The sequence below is a fragment of the Channa argus genome, chromosome 14 (genome assembly GCF_033026475.1).
Source record: "Channa argus isolate prfri chromosome 14, Channa argus male v1.0, whole genome shotgun sequence".
NCBI classification, from domain to species: domain Eukaryota; kingdom Metazoa; phylum Chordata; class Actinopteri; order Anabantiformes; family Channidae; genus Channa; species Channa argus.
This window is the reverse complement of record NC_090210.1, coordinates 12,814,014-12,834,122: the sequence shown is the minus strand read 5'-3', so window position 1 is coordinate 12,834,122 and position 20,109 is coordinate 12,814,014. Positions and strand designations below refer to the sequence as shown.

At 37.6% G+C, this 20,109-nt stretch overlaps 1 protein-coding gene across 1 annotated transcript; it reads left to right on the top strand.

The window, feature by feature from the left end:
* The first annotated feature begins 1,649 nt into the window (after nucleotides 1–1,649).
* On the top strand, nucleotides 1,650–20,090 carry cop1 (COP1 E3 ubiquitin ligase). Its single transcript, XM_067528935.1, has 20 exons — nucleotides 1,650–2,338; nucleotides 2,479–2,538; nucleotides 2,914–3,011; nucleotides 5,632–5,696; nucleotides 6,558–6,677; nucleotides 9,678–9,746; nucleotides 10,260–10,319; nucleotides 11,723–11,802; nucleotides 12,014–12,071; nucleotides 12,312–12,426; nucleotides 12,733–12,868; nucleotides 13,344–13,487; nucleotides 13,925–14,033; nucleotides 14,151–14,232; nucleotides 14,656–14,772; nucleotides 15,560–15,677; nucleotides 16,447–16,571; nucleotides 16,747–16,907; nucleotides 17,158–17,202; nucleotides 18,969–20,090. The coding sequence occupies exons 1-20, from the start codon at nucleotides 1,983–1,985 to the stop codon at nucleotides 18,984–18,986; spliced, it is 2,136 nt and encodes a 711-aa protein (XP_067385036.1). The 5' UTR covers nucleotides 1,650–1,982; the 3' UTR covers nucleotides 18,987–20,090.
* The last annotated feature ends 19 nt before the right edge of the window (nucleotides 20,091–20,109 follow it).

Genomic DNA, 20,109 nt, shown 5'->3' with positions numbered 1-20,109 from the left:
CAAGTGGGAAGCATTAGAGACAGTTACCGATCTTCCCCGGAGTGGACGTCTAAGCACGCTCACCTCAAGGTCAGAGAGCAATGCTCAAAGAAATACAAAAAAACCCAAGAGCTGCATCTCAGACTCTACAGGTGTCACTGACCATGTTAAATGTTAAAGTCCAGGACAGCACATTTACAAGAAGACTGAACAAATACAGTTTAGAGTTGCCAGGAGAAAACCTCTTCTGTCTAAAAAGAACATGAAAGCCCGACTGAGGCTCAAAAAAGCTCATCCGAACAAATTGCAAGTTTTCTGGAACAAACAGATGAGACCTAAGTGGACATGTTTGGCCTTGATGTCCAGCGTCATGTCTGGCAAAAACAAGCAAAGCATTTGAGCAGAAATTGGCTTGTTTTGTGGCCACAGGACCTGGGCACCTTGGAGTCATTTAGTCAACCATGAATTCCTCACTAGACCAGAGGATTCTAGAGGCAAATGTGAGGCCATCTGTCCGACAGCTAAAGTTTGGTCCAAATTGGGTCATGCAACAGCACAATGATCCAAAGCACAGCAGTAAATCTAGTTTAGAATGGCTAAAAAGTAAAACAATCAAAGTTTTGGAAATGTCTAGTCAAAGTCCAGACCTCAACCCAATTGAAATGCTGTGGTTGGACCTTAAGAGAGCTGTGCATAAGTGAATGCCCAAAAAGCTTGATGAAGCAATGTTATAAAGAAGAATGGGCCAAAATGTTTCCACAACGACGTAAGAGACTGATAAAGTCATTGCTGCTAATCACGTTATTGCTGCTAAAGGTGACTCCTCAAGCTACTGAATCATGGGAGGTACTTAGTACTGTCAACAAGCTTTTTTTTTAGATAAATAAATAATGGCACAGGGAAAAAGTTAAATGTTTGGCTGAGGTTGCGTTTACCTGAAAGTAAGACCTGCTACGATTATATGATTTTTATTGTGCTTTTACACACAGACACACACACAAACAGAATTTTAAAAGGGGGGGTTTAACTTTTGCGCATGACTGTATGTTACAAATAGTAATTTAAATCTTTTACGCATTAGTTTACAGTATTTACTATTTAACATTTGTCATAAATACCTTCTATGGGCTCAGAAAATACGAAAGACATTCATTTCTTTCATGCCTATTGGAAAGATGGTGGTGTCAAGTTTGTTTGATATCAGTTAAAAATTAGGCTAGATTTCTACTATGATAAATCTCTGTTGTCCTTTTTCCTCTTCAGAGAAGATGTTGGAATTGAAATGTAACAGATAGCCACTATTGTGAGTTGATCATGGAGTAAAATGTAAAATTTTCCAAACTACTAATATAACAGAGATTATTGGTCACAACATGATGCAAACAGGCTGGATCTGCAAGTGAAACAGGATGTTTGTGAGTACCTTTGATTGACGAATTGTCTGCAGAGGGCTCCAGTATGAAGTTGAATGTTGAATAATGCTTATTATTAGTGAATTTGACCAGTAAAAAGAGAAACAACGTGATAAAGATGAAATGTCAGCTGCGTTCAAGAGGTTTACAACAGGCTGTTGATTTTTCCAGCAGTGCAGTTAAACCCCTACTCGCTAGGGGGCTGTACTTAAGATCAAGAGCATAATGGGTGTCTGGGTAATCGAGGAAACTCAATAGCTATTTCTCTGTAGCTAACAGTAGCTAACCGGCTAATCTCCTGGAAGACGCAGTTGGGGTTGTTTTGCTGTGCGTCTCGGTGCATGTGTTTTTTTGGTCCCTTCTGTTCCAGTGTTTTTCTTAATACGCCGTCAGTGACAAACGTGAAGCAACGGATTAGTTTAAATACGCTGGATGTTTGGACAGGGTTGCTTTTCTCACAAGATGCTGGCATATAAGGAAGCCAGCTAGCTAGCAAGCCAGCAGTCTGCTAAAGTAGCCGAATAGCTGCACTGTCCGGATGCTCTGAACAGCAACGCAGCGGATTTTGGGGGTGTCTTTTGCGGCCCGTGCATGATGTCAAGCAACCGAGCACAACAAGGTGCTGGTGGGGTAGGTTCGGTGCCTAGCACAAGTAGTAGCAGCAGCTCGGGAGGCACTGGGAACACAAACGGTGGTGGCGGGAGCAATGCAGTAACAAGTAACGGTAACAATTCTGGAAATGTTGTGCCCACCCGGACCCCGGCAGCAGCCGGCGAGAGCGGCTTGTCGGTGCCAACCTTGAGCCCCGTGCCGTCGTCCCGCGGCGGTTTTGCCTCTCTAAGCAGACCCTCTGTGTCCTCAGGCAGCAGAAAGAAATCCCTCCATCAAGCACCCTTATACAACGGCCTCTTGAATTCATACGAAGATAAAAGCAACGATTTTGTCTGGTTAGTTTTGTCTGGGGTGAAAAACTGTCGGAAAGTGTTTGCAGTGTGCGAAAAGCTGACATTAACAGTTTACTGAGCATGGTGCAAAAGCTTAAGAGCTGCATTTCGACTTGCACTTAAAAACTTCTCTCTCTTTCCAGTCCCATTTGCTTCGACATGATAGAAGAGGCACACATGACCAAGTGTGGGCACAGTTTTTGGTAAGTGTCCAATAATGTTATCTATGAAAGACTTGTTAGCAAAAATAATCACGCACGGTTTATGATTCATTGGTGATGGTTTGGACTCATAATCTGGCATGAATGATGAGACTGCATGGGTGCTTAGAGACGGGAGCGACTACGCCTCAAGAGTTCATATTACCATAACTGAAAAGGGTAAAACAATACAAAATCGGTGTAGAACAAGAGTAGGTCAACCCTGTCTGTGCGTAGCATTGGAATATGTCTGGGTTTCAGCATTTTCTGCACAGTTTTGTGTAACTTAACACAATTCTGGTAAGTCATCTTGTCAGTGTTGTTTTGGTCACATTCCCTTGTGCCGTTTCAGTTTTTAGTTATTTCTCCTTCCTGCAGTTTCAAGTGTATCCGCCAGAGCTTGGAGGACAGCAACAGATGTCCCAAGTGTAACTATATTGTTGATAATGTGGATCAGCTTTACCCAAACTTTCTTGGTAGGTACTACATTACAGATCACTTGGGTTTGTTTAATATCTTAGCGTAAATAAATTACTGCTTTCACTGATGATCCAAAAGTACTCCATAATGGAGGTCTTTTCACAGTCTGTTATCCAAAAATGTATCTTATTTTAAAGATTTGTGTGTGGCAAAAGTCAGGATTATCAGTTTAGTTGATGGGGAAATCAGAGTCAGGTGTTGCAATCAGATGTGAGTCCAAGAGGCCCTACCCTATTTAATGAAGACAAATCTGGGCCGTTTATGTTGGTCTTATTCGAAGATGAATCAAATTAATTAATTTACTCCAAATTGTACAAACAATACCCCATAAAGACAATGTGAAAGAGGTTTGTTTGATAGCTCTGCAAATTACAAAAAACAATTCTAAACAAAAAAATCACATGTACATAAGTATTCATGGCCTTTGCTATGACACTCAAAATTGAGCTCTAGTCCATCCTTTTTCCACTGATCATCCTTTAGATGTTCCTACAACTTAATTGGAGTCCTGTGGGAAGTTCACTTGATTTGGAAAAGCATACACCTGTCTATATAAGGTCCCACAGTTAACAGTGCACGTCAGAGCAAAAACCAAGACAAGAAGTCTGAGAAATTGTCTGTACACCTCAGAGACAGGATTATATTGAGGCACAGATGTGGGGAAGCGTACAGAAAAACCCCTGCAGCATTGAAGGTTGCAATGAGCAAAGTGGCCTCCATCATCTGTAAATGGTCAGCTGGCCAAACTTAGCAATCGAGAGAGAAAGGCCTTGGTCACAAAGGTGACGAAAAACCCGATGGTCACTCTGAAAGAGCTCCAGTGTTTCTCTTTTGAGAGAGGAGAACATTCCAGAAGAGAAAACACACACCACCGATCAGGCCTGTATGGTAAAGTGGTCGGATGGAAACCACTCCTCAGTAAAAGTCACTTGACAGCCCACCTGAAGGACTCTCAGACCATGAGAAACTAAATTTTCTGGTCTGATGAAACAAAGGTTGAACTCTTTGGCCTAAATGCCAAGTGTCATTTCTGGAGGAAACCCGGCACCGCTCACCACCTGGCCAATACCACCCCTGCTGTAAAGCTTGGTGGTGGGACCATCAGGCTGTGGGGATGTTTTTCAGTGGCAGGAACTGAGAGACTAGTCAGGATTGAAGATGAATGCAGCAATGTACAGAGACGTCCTTGATGAAAACCTGTTCAAGAGTTCTCTGGACCTCAGACTGGGGCGATGGTTACTCTTTCAACAGGACAACGACCCTAAGCACACAGCCAAGATAACAAAAGAGGGGCTACAGGACAACTCTGTCCTTGAATGGCCCAACATAACCCTAACCCAAAGAAGAATGGGGAAAACTGCTCAAAGATGGGTGTGCCGAGCTTGTAGCATCATGCTCAAAAGGACTTGAGGCTGTAATTGGTGCTAAAGGTGCTTCAACAAAGTATTAATTTAAGGTGGTGAATATTTATATACATGTGATTTTTTTTTTCTAAATAAATAAACTTGATAAACTAAATAAATTTGCAAAGATTAAAAAAAAAAACTTGCGTTGTTATTATAGGGTATTGTTTGTATAATTTTGAGGGAAAATAATGAATTTAATCTATTTTGAAATAAGGCTATAACATAACAAAATGGAAAGTTAAATGCTGCGAATCCTTTCTGGATGCACCGTAAGTGTTGAGATAACAACACTGTTTTCCAACATAAGAACAATAAACTATCGATGAAACGTGGTGGTGAAAGTATCATGATTTGGGGCTGACTTACTCTCTTTGGACCAGGACGGCTTTGTCCCCCACATAGGATTTCATGCAAGACCGTCAAGCCGTGAGTTAAAGCTGTTCTGTATGGAGAAGTAGGCTAAAATTCCTCTACGTGCAAAGATGTTAAACACTTTACAGAATGTTTAGTAGAAGTTAATACAGCAAATGGGGGGTCCCTACTGAAGGCACAGCTTTGCCTACTTTTGCCTGACACAAATATTTAGTTTTGAATCCACTTTATCAAGAAATTGATCAATAGGTGTAATTTTTAGTTTCTCTTGTTTAAACAAAAGTTTAAACTGCTCTGTAAAAACCTTTCATCTGATTATATTTTAGGTCAGGTTTTTGCAGAAATAGAGCAAACTATAGGTTTCACAAGCTTTTGAGCACCAGTGTTGATTACAGTGTTATATACGTTGTGCTGCAAAGAATAATAGTTTATTTAGGTAAATGTTACATCGGTCAAACATGTTATGCTGCTTAAATCTCATTTTAAATTTGGTTTACCACTGAAGCAACAAAAGGCCTAACTAGAATCTCAGTGGGTTGTAGGTATAAAAGATTCAATATAAACACTGGGTGAATATGGGTTCCCATATGGAATATGGGAATATTGGGGTGAAGTTCACTTACAGGTAGCTCAGTTTATGTTCCAACATCCTACATATTATAGACTGCAATCACATGTAAATACTGTATGTTAAACTACATATTTCAGCCATCATGCCTCATGCCCAGCTCATTGCTCTACTGATAAAAGTTGTGGCCTGATAGTGTTTAATTACTTACCTAGTTTTTGCACCTCTCTTGTTTACCCTTTTCCCCCCACCTGTCCCACTTTGTTCCAGTAAATGAACTGATCCTTAAACAGAAGCAAAGGTCGGAGGAGAAGAGACTAAAATTAGATCACCCTGTAAGTAACATGTTCTTTTGTTTCATCCTTTCTACAAATCTTTCAAGATCACACACTATGATTTTTTTAAACTAGGGCTGATCAATATGTCTCTCTATATATATATATCTCTATATATATCTCTCTCTCTCTCTCTCTCATATATATATATATATATATATATATATATATATATATATATATATATATATATATATATATATATATATATATATATATATATATATATATATATATATTTTAGATAAATTTTTAATCTAATAACTTAGCTGACAGGCGAGTGTGTGAGAGCATCACTTTAAATAAAATAAAATCACAACATTGAGTTCTTCAAGCGAGTTCATCGTTTGGCTCACTGTGTGTGTTCTTGAGAACATCACTGTTAGCATTAAAGAGGGGCTAGCTGATGTTTTATACATTAAAAGAGTAGTTTCTATGATGACATTCTGTGTAATGCAGGGCTGTTTTCTTAATGGGATTTAAGTTTTCTTACTAATTTATAGCTTGTCTGTGATGACTAACAGAAGGAACTTATTAAATTGATTCTTGGCTTAGCTGGCTCGGTAGCATTTAAAAGGTTGCATTAGCAGATGTGTATTTTTTATTATAGTTAGCAGCACCCAAAATAAACTTTTTTTTGGGTCCTTCATCCAGTGCCTTCACAGGGACAGACAGACAGATCTCTGCATGTGAAAATGACCAGGGGGCTTTTTTTATAGTTTTCAATCTGTTGTGTGATTTTTAAAAAAAGAAAAGAAAAAACTGATTAAAAATAATTTTCATTGCAGTTTTCAAATTATATATTATTTTGTATTTTAAAATGTCACTATTTAGAGACTAAATAATGTCTGTAATCCCCAGAATGGATCCAGGTGGCAGGTCTTCCAGGATGTGTTGAATCCTGACCAGGAGAACTTGGACCTGGCAAATGTCAATCTGATGCTGGAGCTCCTGGTTCAGAAGAAGAAACAGCTAGAGGCGGTAAGGAAGGAATAAGGGTTGTCAGATATAAATGTATTTGTTGGTTTTAACTGGTTCTTGCTTTTTGTATCTGTGTTGCTTAGGTTCATGCAGGGGCTGTAGAAATATGAATAGATAAATGTTAAAATGGTGATTGAGTATATCATATCATGCTTTTGTACTTATCAACTGCAAGATTCAGTCAAATTCTTTAGTTGCATTACGATGCAGTATTTAGCATGAGAGTTCATAAGTAACTAAAGAGTTTAGTTGTTGGCACTGTGTGGACGTAATATGTCAAAGGACAGCAACAGCAGTAATCTGGGCACTGCATTTTTCAGCAATTGTACCACATTACTGTATATAAAAAGTACTTTATTGTTTGAGTTTTTTGAGTCATCCATTATTGAATTACATGAATGGTATTCAGTAAAGATCAAAATATTGGGTTTTTTTTTTCAGAGTATGTGTGTGCTTCTTTGGCTCACTTGCTTATTAAAATTCCGTCATATTGTTATACAGCCACCATTTTCTTGTTTGTCAATTTGTTATTAAAAACAAGTCAGTGGAAAACAGGAGAAGAGAGCTAAAAGCCACAACCTATCCTGTTGACATATGTTTTGTCACATCAGTTTTCACTTACTGTGTTTTATAACCCTAGCCCCTTTTGAATTAGAGGATTTAAAAACTAGTATTTTAAAGTATTTAAAAATGTAAATACTTTCTGGAGCAAATGCACTGCATACAAACACGTTACCTATAGCTGAAACTGTGTGTGCCGTACCTAATGCACTAACCGTACACCTTAATGGGCCACAAGTTCTGGTGGACCCTGACGCGACAAGACCCTGTAGAAGCTGTGGCTGCAGAGGTTCCCCTCCAGCACAGACTGAGGACAGACAGGAATCAGTGATTGTGACTGATTTCATGTTCATTCCTCTTAAACTTTAACAAGTTTCCATTCAATTAAGAGAGGTATTAAGTCCACATACTGAGTTTGCTTTTTGTAGATACTTTTGTAGTCGCTTTGTCACTTAGTTTTAGCCTATTAAATTTACAAATATGTCTGACCCGAAGAGTCATGGAATAAATCCTCCTTTATGGAGTGATAATGTTCAGTTTGTGTTCAGACTCAGATATGTGTTAAATCAGTAGTGGAGGCTGGAGATTTTGTTATTTAACCAGTCCTCACTGATATACTAAATTGGGTGAACAAAATATAGGTATAAATATTTCAGAAACAGGTAATAGTTCTGAAAAGGGTCCTGGTCTCCAGCAAAAGCACTGGTGGTGGAAAGAAGTCTAAATTTAAGGATACAATATGAAAAATGTCTAAATTACATGTTTATATAAAAAAAAAAAATGCTGATATCGTTTGGGCGTAGACGCATCACCCTGATCTATTGCATACTTGTAGATCAAACCTTTAGGCTACAATAGGTTCCTGTTTAATTTTATTGTTTCTGCTTGAGAAATCCTAAATTCTAACTGATTGTTTTTCAGATCAATCCACAGAGCAGTGATTTAAAAGCAGGGACATGACTGTACATTTTTTTCAGAAATGATTATGACCTTGTTGAACCTGGCTTGGGAGCATCCAAGTTGTCCTTGTGACTTTAACCTCATATAATCTGAACCTGCTTTGAGTTGTGCACATAGGCTTTTCTAGTGTTAGTTTTGGAAGCACAGGGCTTGAAATAAGTTGTTTACTAGGGCAATACTGACAGTGTTCCCCTGGATGGTTTAAATCCACAGTTTGCCTAAAAGAGCAATCAGTATGTCAACAGTCTCCAGTGGTGCCGAGCTACTACATCAGCAGTTTGGGTGGAAGGGAGAGACTTTTAGCAGACAAATTTCCACAGATTGCATAACCAGCATATGTTATATTGTTGTGAGCCATTGCTGTGAAAAAAGTACTGGGATTAAATCATCGCCAAGTCATATTTGTATAGACCACAGAGTGATTTTCGCAAATAGTCATGGGGACACTGTCATCGATTGTTGCTGGATTTACAAAGAATACAATTAAGGATTTGTAAGGGTGTAATTACTGTTAGGGGAATTAACATGTTTGGCTGCTTTTCTGATCCTAATTGTGAGTCTGTGAGGACATGGTGAGGCACAAATAGGATCAAAATGGACTCAAGTTACTGTTTTCTAAAATGTCAGTGGATCTCTTCTCAGCTGTTTTATAGCTACTTCCACGAGTAGCTTGGTATCCTGCAAGATTCAAGTTTTTGCATTAAAGCACTAGGGCCAGATATTTTTGACAACCTGTCACATTTTGGAGGAGGGACTGGTCTTTTTTTTTCATCAAGGATTGTGCAAACCTTCATGGAAATATCTGCTGTAGTTATTGTCACTCACCTTTTCTGATGTTTATATTAGTTTAGACCACATAAAGAAATGGCCAGATATGAGCATCAGTCCAAAATATGAGTCTACTTCCTGCCTGTGGTTCATTGTGTTAGGATAGGCATCCAAAACACGAGAAACTTGAAGCCGCAGTTGTCAACAGTTGTCTTCAAACACCCATAAACCATTGGGTTTGGATTTGTTTCCCTTAGTTGAGTCGAATAACATACTTGCTTTTGTAATCTGTGCCTCCTTTTGCTAAGAAGAGAAATGAGATGAGGACTTTCAGGTGGTGGCGGTGTTTGGTTTAGATGGTATAGCCTCATTTGCCCAACAAATATAAAATCTTGTTTTTATATTTCTCTATATATTTTTTTATATTTCTATATTTTTTAATATATTTTTAGTTTTCTAAATTACTTAAAAAGAAGTCTACCTCTTTCATTTTTAAGGCTACCTGTATATGGTAATGTGAATCAAAGGATGTTTGTGTTTGATATAATAAATCATGCTCTCTATAACTGCTTTCCATTATTATTTTGCCTGGCTTTGCTTGCATTCCACTAATTCCACTAATTTTTTTTATATTTTCTATGACTAAACGAAGGTAATCTGGCACTTGAATTGTATTTGTGTGTGTGACTCTTCTCTTTGTCTCTCCCTTAGGAATCCCAAGCAGCTCAGAGACAGATCCTCATGGAATTCCTCAAAGAAGCCCGGAGGAACAAGAGAGAGGTGCTGTTGTTTTAATATCCCTAATATGAAAATGGCGCTCCTGTGATGCTGTACAAAACACAGTTTGTTAGGAGTACAATAAAGTTTTCAAGAGCATTATTTGATGTTTTATACTTGATATAAGATTTATATAAGTTTAATTAGCATTTTACAGGTAGTTAGTTGTGCAAGCATTAGAACAGTTTGTAAGTTAAGTTCAGTTCAGCTCAGAAATATCAAACGGCCCAAAAGACCAAAGAAAACAATTGTGCTACATGTCAGAAGAATTATTTTGCTTGTGAAGAATAAATATGGTTTATGCAATATTTATTTTTGCCTGAACCCTTAAATTTAAGATGACATTCTACACTTTAAGCCCATCTGGATTGTTTCATTTCAAATTCATTGTGGTGTACGAAGGCATAATGATGAAAAATGTCATTGTTACTTTTGGATCTGACTATACAGTATAGTCATGATAAAAAAAACACTGTCTACATGTTGGCATATCTGTGTTTTTGGCTCTGCCCACAGCAACTGGAGCAACTACAGAAAGAGCTCAACTTTCTTGAAGAGGACATTAAGCGTGTTGAGGTAAAGTAATGCCGGAGGCATCACTCACTTGCTTAGTATAAACCAGAAGTCTTAAGTCTGTGGGATGCTCCTCACTGTGAGGGCATGAGACAATTTCCTGTTGGAGGGAGCATTGAGGGGGCAACATGAATCAAATATAAATATATAGTATGAAGTATAAGTGAAAAGGACAGGTGCGTGCAGGTGTTTTAAAACCAGTGGGAAGTTAGTTATTATAATCGGTAGTCATAAGTCAGCATCCACAACTGAGATGCACAGCTCCTGACAGTAATTAAGCTACATTAAAACCTTTGCTTACAATTTTTACCATACTCCTCTGAGTCATTACTCAGTCCACTCTGAACACAGAGATAAACAATATTTGATTTTATGATGGAAACATTAGTAATTTATCAATTTATAAATGTATGTTGAAAAATCTTTCAAAAAAAACCTACTTATAGAATAATATGATCCTTATAATGGATCTGTATTGGCAGAGAAGTATGTTAGTGGTGCAGGACATGTATGTGAGCTTTAAGTGGTGAGGTGTGCTGTAGGTGTGACAGAGGAGTTCAAGGTGGAGGTGGGTCTCCATCAAGGATCAGCTCTGAGCCCCTTCTTGTTTGCTCTGGGTATTGACAGGCTGATAGATGAGGTTAGACTGGAATTTCCATGGACTATGATGTTTTCAAATGGTATTCTGATCCTGTAGCGAGAGCAGAGAGCAAGTGGAGAAAAATCTAGAGAGGTGAAGGTCTGCTCTGGAAAACAGAGGAATGAAGGTTAGTTGCAGCAAGACAGAATACATGTGTGTGAAGGAGAGGGACTCAAGTGGAACGGTGAGGTTGAGGCACTGAAGAAAAGACAGGAGGCAGAGCTGGAGGTAGCAGAGCTTAAACTGTTGAGCTTCTCTTTGGGAGTGACGAGGATGGACAGGAATGAATGAATCAGAGGGAAAGCTCATGTTAGATGTTTTTGAGATAAAGTCAGAGAGGCCAGATTGGTACAAGGATGCTGAGGTTGGAGCTTCCAGGCAGGGGGTCTAGAGGAAGACTACAGAGGAGATTTATGGATGTAGTGAGAAGATGACATAAAGTTAGTTGGTGTGAGAGAAGAGGATGCAGAGGACAGGGTTAGATTGAGGCAGATGATTCGCTGTGGCGACCCCTGAAAGGGAACAGCCGAAAGGAAAAAAAGAACTTTCCTAAGAAGCAGTAGTTTTCTTTGTCTGAGGAGGAGCCTGGACTGTTAAAATCCCTGGTCAAAAGATGTGCTACTAAATCCTAATGCAAAGAATTTTTACCATAGGTAATTTGATCATTGATTAGAAAATCTGATTATCTTGTGAAACAGCAGCAAGTGGGAGAAATCATCACTACTGCCTGAGATAGACAAACATGTTTTTCTGTATATTTATCCAGGAAATGAGCGGGCTGTACTCTCCAGTGATGGAGGCAGAGTGCACAGTACCTAATGTCGAAACTCCTTCACCAGCACCCAGGTACAGCTGACAGACTACATCGATATAGGAAATGAATTCATCATCAACACCGTACCAATAGATTTATGTTCCTTGATATACTAAAAAGCACAGATGTTCATAAATTATAATAGTAATAACTATGAAGCAGCCTACTGTAAAGTGAAGAAGTTGGGGGCCCTGTAATCCAGTTATATAGTGTGCTTTACATTCATGCCTTTTTCTTGTTTAGCTGTATTATGGAGTCACCAGACTACAGCCAGCCTCCAGGATTTGGTGGTGCGACCCAGGTAAGTCAGAGGAAGATTTGCATTGTTTGGCTTTTTTTTTTTTTTTTTTTGGTCATTTTTAACTCCGTTTGAATGCATAGGTTAATTATGGCTATGTGTTTTTGTGTGATTTAAAAAAAATTTTATTTTAAAAAGACACGTGTTGGGTATATTATTTTGATGTAGAAAAAAACATTTGAAAACCTACATGCATTTTTACTTTTCGAATGTACTCTGAGACTTGGGTACTTTTCCCTTCAGGGAAAACGTCAGACTTGGTACAACAGCACCTTGGCATCAAGAAGAAAGAGGCTGATGGCTCATTTTGAGGATCTTGAGCAGTGCTACTTCTCGAACAAAATGTCACGCATTACAGGTACAAACACTTGTAGAATTGGACTAGAAATTAATAATTTTTTATAATTCTGTGCTCATCAGTGGAGAAACGTGGCTACAGTTGCATAAGAGAAAAACAAATCTTTATTTTGTGCAACTGTGTATTTCACTTACAAGGATGTATGTTTGTCACACCCATTGTTGTATTTTGTTGTAACGATGCAAGTTACAATGTGACACGAAGCGCCTTCAACATTCACTATGGTTGTATTTTCTTTTATATAACCAGTTTATATTTCCTTAGCTCTTTGTAAAGGATGTAACAATATATCTTTGTTGTTTTCAGATGAGGGCAGGAATCTGAACCAGTTGGATGATTTTATGGATTGTTTGTCAAAGTTCACTCGTTACAACTCTGTGCGGCCCTTGGCCACCCTGTCCTACGCCAGTGACCTCTATAATGGCTCCAGTATTGTCTCCAGGTGTGAGAAGGAAAAGACTGAATTTGTTAAGCGTGTATGCTTGGCAGTATTGATCTTGATTGGCTCACTGTGAAAATAACATTACTCTGACCAATATTTGCTAATGATGGTGTCAAATAATGTGTGCCAAACAAGTAACACAAGTGTTTGTCATTGTTCTGCAGATTCTAATGTAATTAATACAGCTAGAAAATACCCAATGGTCAAGTTATTGGGACATTTGACCTTTTTATTTAATACACAGGGCAGGTTATGTATTACAGTGCTCCTGTACCTGGTAGAGACCTGCATCTGGTTCATGTTGGGTGAACACAAATGTGTTTATCATTCAGCTTTTTAGCTTCTACTCCACTCTGTTTTTACCCAGGTTTAAATGTCATAACTCTGTGGCAACAACACATTCTTTTAGTCACATCACTCACTTCCTCTTACTGATTTTTTTTTTTTTTTTTTTTTTCTTGCATTTCTTTTTCAGTATTGAGTTTGACCGTGACTGTGACTACTTTGCGATTGCTGGTGTAACAAAGAAGATCAAGGTGTTTGAGTATGGCACTGTGATTCAGGATGCTGTGGACATCCACTACCCTGTCAATGAAATGACCTGCAATTCCAAAATCAGGTAAGGGAAATAATTTATTCTCATAGGGGTCGTGCAGCTTAAAACTTTGCCTAGAGTTTAGACCCTTAGTTTATGTACGCACAAAATAAAGCGGTATGCCATAAAATATTCAGATTTATAAAATGTGTGCACACATAAATCCATGCAAATTCACTATAAATTTCAATGAATTTGAGAACGTGGGCCCTGTGGTGAGCCAAAACATTTGTATGCCTGGGTTACAGCTTCCTCACATTTAATTACGTTCTTCCGGCAGGTTCATATTCATAAATCTCAGTTTTCAGTCTTCTGTGGAAAGTGTATGTTTCAGTCCCTGTTTTGTGTATACACTCCTTGACCATTTTGGTTTCTTCTGATGATGGCAGGAACAATTGTACAAGCAAAGTTATTATCATCAATGTGGCTCATGAAAGTGATCCCTGGCTCATTTATTGTAGTTGTATTAGCTGGAGCAGCTATCACAAGAACCTTCTGGCCAGCAGTGACTATGAGGGTACCGTCATCCTGTGGGATGGATTCACCGGCCAGAGGTCAAAAGTCTACCAGGTATCATGTTATAATTACTATTAGTAGTGATTTGCTTTTTGACTACACATGTTGATTGATTTAAACCATTATTTTTTGTATGATACATTTTTTGGTTTTCTTCTGCTTCAATTTTAGGAGCATGAAAAAAGATGTTGGAGCGTGGACTTCAATTTGATGGATCCTAAGCTCTTAGCGTCTGGTTCTGATGATGCTAAAGGTAATTGAAGACAGAGTGACAGCAGTAATAAAGAAATAAAAAATATCTTTTTTTTTCAGGGGCTAGGACCAGTATTATTGAAAACTAGCAAAACATTTAATAAAGGTGAATAATTTATTATTCACCATATTATTTATTATGCTTTTAGTGTTGGGCAATTACATTTCTTACAGAATTTAATCACATCCATAGCAATCACGATGAGCAGCACAAATGCATTGAACATTGCAGTTGTATTTGGATGACTTGCAGAAGACTTGCAGAACTAGCACCTGGTTCATGTTGTGTGAACACAAATGTGTTTCTAGCTTTTGCTCCACTCTGTTTTTACCCAGATTTAAATGTGTTTAAAACAAATGTGTTTCTAGCTTTTACTCCACTCTGTTTTTACCCAGATTTAAATGTAATTTTTTTCTTTTGCAGTGAAATTGTGGTCAACAAATCTTGATAACTCTGTGGCAAGTATTGAGGCCAAGGCGAATGTCTGCTGTGTAAAATTCAGTCCAACCTCCAGATATCATCTGGCCTTTGGCTGTGCAGGTAAGATTATAGTTTTTAAGATACAAGTGTAAGGTTTTCCTCTTCTTTGTCCTTATTTCACTGTTGGCTGTTAACAAAATAGTTGCAAACATTAGTATTGTAAGATGTTTTCCACAGCAACTCTTGCCTTTGCAACAATTAAACCAACATGGCACCAGGATGTGGTGGAAACTTGCAGGTTTACAGTACTTTGTCAGATCAAGTTCAGTATATTTTACATGTTAAAAGTTCATACTAAATTGAAAACTCAGGATTTGGTCCTTGTACACAAATGTTACAAAATAGACAGTTCAAGAAAACACATTATTATTATTATTATTGTTGCACTTTGAAACACACACCTCACACCACTATTTTTTTTTTTTTTGTGGTCATACAGATGCGGTTAGTCCAGACAAACATCTGAAAACATACTTTATTACTTTTGTGAAGAATTGAAATATTCTGTTTTACATAAAAAGAGCCCCTCAAACAACTAACACTGGGTGAACAGTGGTCCAGTGGTGAAGAAGCTCTGGCTTATTTACTCTATTCCCTGTGTGTCTTAGGTCCAAACTCAGTAAGCTTTTAAAAGGAAATCCCTTCTTCACCTTGGAGTTGGTGTGCTAGGACATTGGCATGAAAAGCCACCAGGGAAAAGAACAATGCATCATCATGGCTGCCTCTCTTGGTGGTCTCTTCATTAGAGCAGACACTGACCGTTGTTCGTGCTCACATACTCACTTCTTGGTGGTTCTCTTATCCAATCTAAACATTTTCCTTTTTTGCTCTTCTTTGCTCATCTCAGATCACTGTGTCCACTACTATGATCTGCGTAACACTAAGCAGCCAATCATGGTGTTCAAAGGCCACAGAAAGGCTGTGTCCTATGCCAAGTTTGTCAACGGAGAGGAAATCGTTTCCGCGTAAGTCAGATCAGTATTATTTTGAGGAGTAGGCCGTTCATAGACGATGGTGTTATCAGAAAAGCCCTTTGTCCATTTTTGAATATTTATATGTTGTGTATTACAGTGCATGTGAGAACAGCTATAGTCACTCGCTATTTTGCTTTCACATTGACACGCTAATTTTAAAAGTCCTATGCAGCAGATGGTTGCACTTGATAATACAGATTCTTCAATCCTCTGTAGAGATTATATCTTTGGTTATTTTTAAATTGAATGGTAGTTTGAATCATATCAAAATCAACAATTTATTGACTCTTCTCACATTTAGTCAGCCTACAGTGTGGGTTAGTTAACACTCTAGCAAGACACACCACTGTACTGGACAAGTGCTTCTTCATTCCAAAACCTTTGTTTCAGTCATTTTTAACAATTTTGTAGAGCAGTCTGAATCAAGCAAGAGTCAACTATGCATGGACAGCAATTCAGAGCAACTAGGATTTTATATTTATATATTTTTACACACACACACATACAGGATAAAGCATTTTGGAATGAAGAAATAAATCAGCCATTGGATTGGTGTGTCTACCTGTGCAGAATAAGAACAAGCTAATCTAGTTTGTAGGCTAACGAAGTCTAAATGTCAGAAGAGCTGAATCATTGTTAATTAAAGCAACTGCATGGGGATTGTTGGTAATATGATTAATTTAGAAAATGACTTCTTTAACACATCACCAAATTCTTTTCAGTTCTGACCTCATTATGTTGTTGAAACTCTTCTCTGCAGTTCAACAGACAGTCAGCTGAAGCTGTGGAATGTCAACAAAACCCACTGCCTACGCTCCTTCAAGGGTCACATCAATGAGAAGAACTTTGTTGGCTTGGCTTCCAATGGAGATTATGTTGCCTGTGGTAATCTTTGACTTTGAATATTCCAGTTTATGTTGTAGAATAATTTGAACTGCAAGGCTTGTTGGTTCATAAAGAAATATGTGATATCAAACTCAGTTCTTATTGATCTCTGTAGGTAAATGTGAATCTGAAAATGTGTGTGTGTGTGTGTGTGTGTGTGTGTGTGTGTATACAGGCAGTGAGAACAACTCTCTGTACCTATACTACAAAGGACTTTCCAAGACATTGCTAACATTCAAGTTTGACACAGTAAAGAGTGTCCTGGACAAGGACAAAAAGGAAGACGACACCAATGAGTTTGTCAGTGCGGTCTGCTGGAGGGCTCTTCCAGATGGGGTGAGTTATTACACTTAAGTCATTATTACATTGATTTGTATGTTCTACAGTGAATATTGCGCCAATATGTATTTCTAGCCATGTATTTCTGAGTATCATGTGTTCACATCATACTGGATTTCCTTGCATGTACATTTGTAGTGTAGTATTCTATTTTTCTACAATAATGCATTTTGTTTGATAAACACACCATGTAGTAAATTGAATAAACAATGTTGGTTTATTTAAAAAAAAACATCCTGTTTTTCAGGAGTCAAATGTATTGATTGCTGCAAACAGTCAAGGAACAATCAAGGTTTGTACAAAATATTGACTGAAATGATTAGTGTTTCGCGCAATGGAAATATATTTGGTATGATGGCCAACCAGAGAAGGTGCAGGGTAAAAAAATTACTTTATTGTGGGCCTAGATAGATAGGAGAGAGAGATATCAGAAATTGAATAAATATTAATTGTATGCGCTTTGTTTGTATGTACAGCTGTTTGCTTCAAATAGGCTACTTGGGTTCCTAATGCAAAACTACAACTTAATAATATTAATTTATTGACGTGGCAAAAATATTTTACTGGAAGATTGTAAATATGCTGATGTTATAGATTTTTTTTCTGTGGCTTTTGGGATTATTCCATGATTGTTCAGAGGTGTAATTAAGAGATGCCTCCTATCTCTTATAGACAAGTTTCATTTGTCCTATTGTTAGTTGAAAATATGAACATAACTATCAACAGTTGATCTGAGCTGTTTTTTGATATCTTAAGCAGCAAACAAATTATCTTCAGGCATTGTAGTTCAAGGGGAAATAGTTGTTTGATTGCAGATGTCATCATTCTCAGATTAAAGAAAAAGCAGGTGGCTGAAAATACATTTTGGCAGGTTGGCCAATTATTTTCTATTAGTGGGAAACACTGGATTACACGTTTCCATACGAACAGTGCATTAATTGACATTTGCATTTATATCTATAGGAAGATGTTAGTAAGTAGTGGTCAAAAAAACACATTTTGTGAGCAACTCTTACTCATGTGACTGAGAATGTCAGCACAGACTGTGGCTGTGTGTCAATTAAGGGACTGCATCTTTCAAAAGACACTGTCTTCGAAGCCTGTGTTTTTTGTAGACCTGTTTTGTTTCCCTTTTTGATGCTCAAGGTTTTAAAGCTTTCACCATTTGTGCTATACTTACTGGCACACAAAGAATCTTGGGATTGGACGGCTTTGTCACAACATTTTTGACACAATTTGTCTTCAAGTGCAGCTTTAGGAAGTGGCCCTTTCATTGCGACACAGATCTGTCACCAGTCACTTGACAAATATTTATAAATGTCATAGTATTTGCAGTGCAATTCCAAAAAAGATGTAAAAATGTAAAGAACAACAATGCAGGGATTTGCAAATCTCATTAACAAATATTTTATTCACTATAGAACATAAACATCATATCAGATGTTAAAACTGAGACATTTTGCTATTTCATGGAAAATGTCAGCTCATTTTGAATTTGATGGCAGTCCAAAAAAGTTGGAACAAGGGCAACAAGAGGCTGGAAAAGTAATTGCTGCATATAAAAAACAAATTCAGGAGCATTTGACAACTAATTAGATTAATTGGCAACAGGTCAGTAACAGAGGATTTAGTGCAACATATGCTTACACCCAGACAACATCTCCTTTAGGGAAGGCATATTTCAGCTAGACAATGCTACAAATGTTGTCAGACAGTTGATAAAAGAAGATGGGATGCTACACAATAGCAAACAACACTGTTTCCAATTTAAAATGAGCTAATATTTTCCATGAATTTATATAATCTTCTTTTCAACATCTGATGTTTATGTTCTAATTATGAATAAAATATGGGTTGATGAGATTTGCAAATCATTGCATTCTGTTTTTATTTACGTTTTACACATCTTTCCAACTTTTTTGGAATTGGTTGTACATAATACATATACTTTCATTGTTGCATATCAGAGCATGCACTAATTTGCACTGCACTAATTTTTTAAACCTCACAAATTGCAGGTGACAAAAGGTGTTTGTTTTTTTTTCCCTCACCATGCAGGTACTTGAGCTCGTCTGAAAAACCAGGTGAACGTATCTTCAGCAGGTGAACTACCATCAGCCTCTTTGTTTGGTAGAGAATCAACCTGATGCAGGGAGCGCACAGTCTGCCTTCTGAATTGGGATGCCCAACAACAAGAGAGCTGAAATAAACAGAACCTCTCCTTATTGTAATAAGCTACACATTTTCAGATAGACTTTGGACCAGAATATCAGTATAGCAGAAAGAGGATGTGCTGTCAATTTACAGCAACAAAACAAGGATCTAGCTTGGCACAAAATGGAACAAGAGACTTAACAAAAGCATTTTTTGTTCCTTTTTAAGAAAGTCATATCAGCTACAATAAAACACCTCCTTATGGTTTTAGGTCAAATCGAAACTTTTACTTTTTTTTTATTTTAATTAAGCTTCTGTGGAGGGTACATTCAGCCAAATGCTACTAGTGTGATGCATTTTTCCTTTTTTAAAGGCCAAAGCACAAGACTGAATGACATGCAAAAATGTCTTCATGAGAAGATTTTAAATTTCCCCTCCCTCTATTGTTTGTCAACCTTTCCCCTTTTTTTGAGTTTTTTTTTTTTTTTTTTTTTAAGATTTGGGGAAACCAATTTTAATAAATGACTTGAATTTCATCTTATCAAGTGTAGTTCGTCAGTTTATTTTCCAGCTTAAGAGTGTAGAACGTGAGGAAGACCGATAAATCATGGAACGCTCAAACTCCTCTCTGTGCTGATTTTGATGTTACTATAAGAACAAAGTGAGATTTGACATGTTTCTAATCACAGCGATTCTAATGTAACTTCAGGCATTGATTTGCAATGCAATATGGAACTGGATTTCTTTTCCCATGTATGTGAGCTATTTGTTGCTTGTTGAAAAATGAAAACCTCAGAATCAGCTGCAGTTCTTTTTAAAGTAGCAATGAAATTACTCATACAGTAGGTTAAAACATCTGATCTGAACTGAGCTGCATTGTAACGTCGGGCAAACTGCTGTCAATACTCTGTCAAGTGCTGATCCATGTTGACACAGAGGATTTGGTTAACACGCCAAAACCTATTTTATGATAACAATGAGAGAGGTGTTTTGTATTTGTATAAGTGAATAAATTATTTCCAAACAGCTTTGTCTCTTTGGATGC

Coding starts and splice junctions, on each gene's coding strand:
- cop1 (XM_067528935.1), top strand. CDS start 1,983: ATGATGTCAAGCAACCGAGCACAACAAGGTGCTGGTGGGGTAGGTTCG. Junction 11,803..12,013: donor ACTCCTTCACCAGCACCCAG/GTACAGCTGACA, acceptor TTTCTTGTTTAG/CTGTATTATGGAGTCACCAG. Junction 14,773..15,559: donor TCTGGCCTTTGGCTGTGCAG/GTAAGATTATAG, acceptor TGCTCATCTCAG/ATCACTGTGTCCACTACTAT.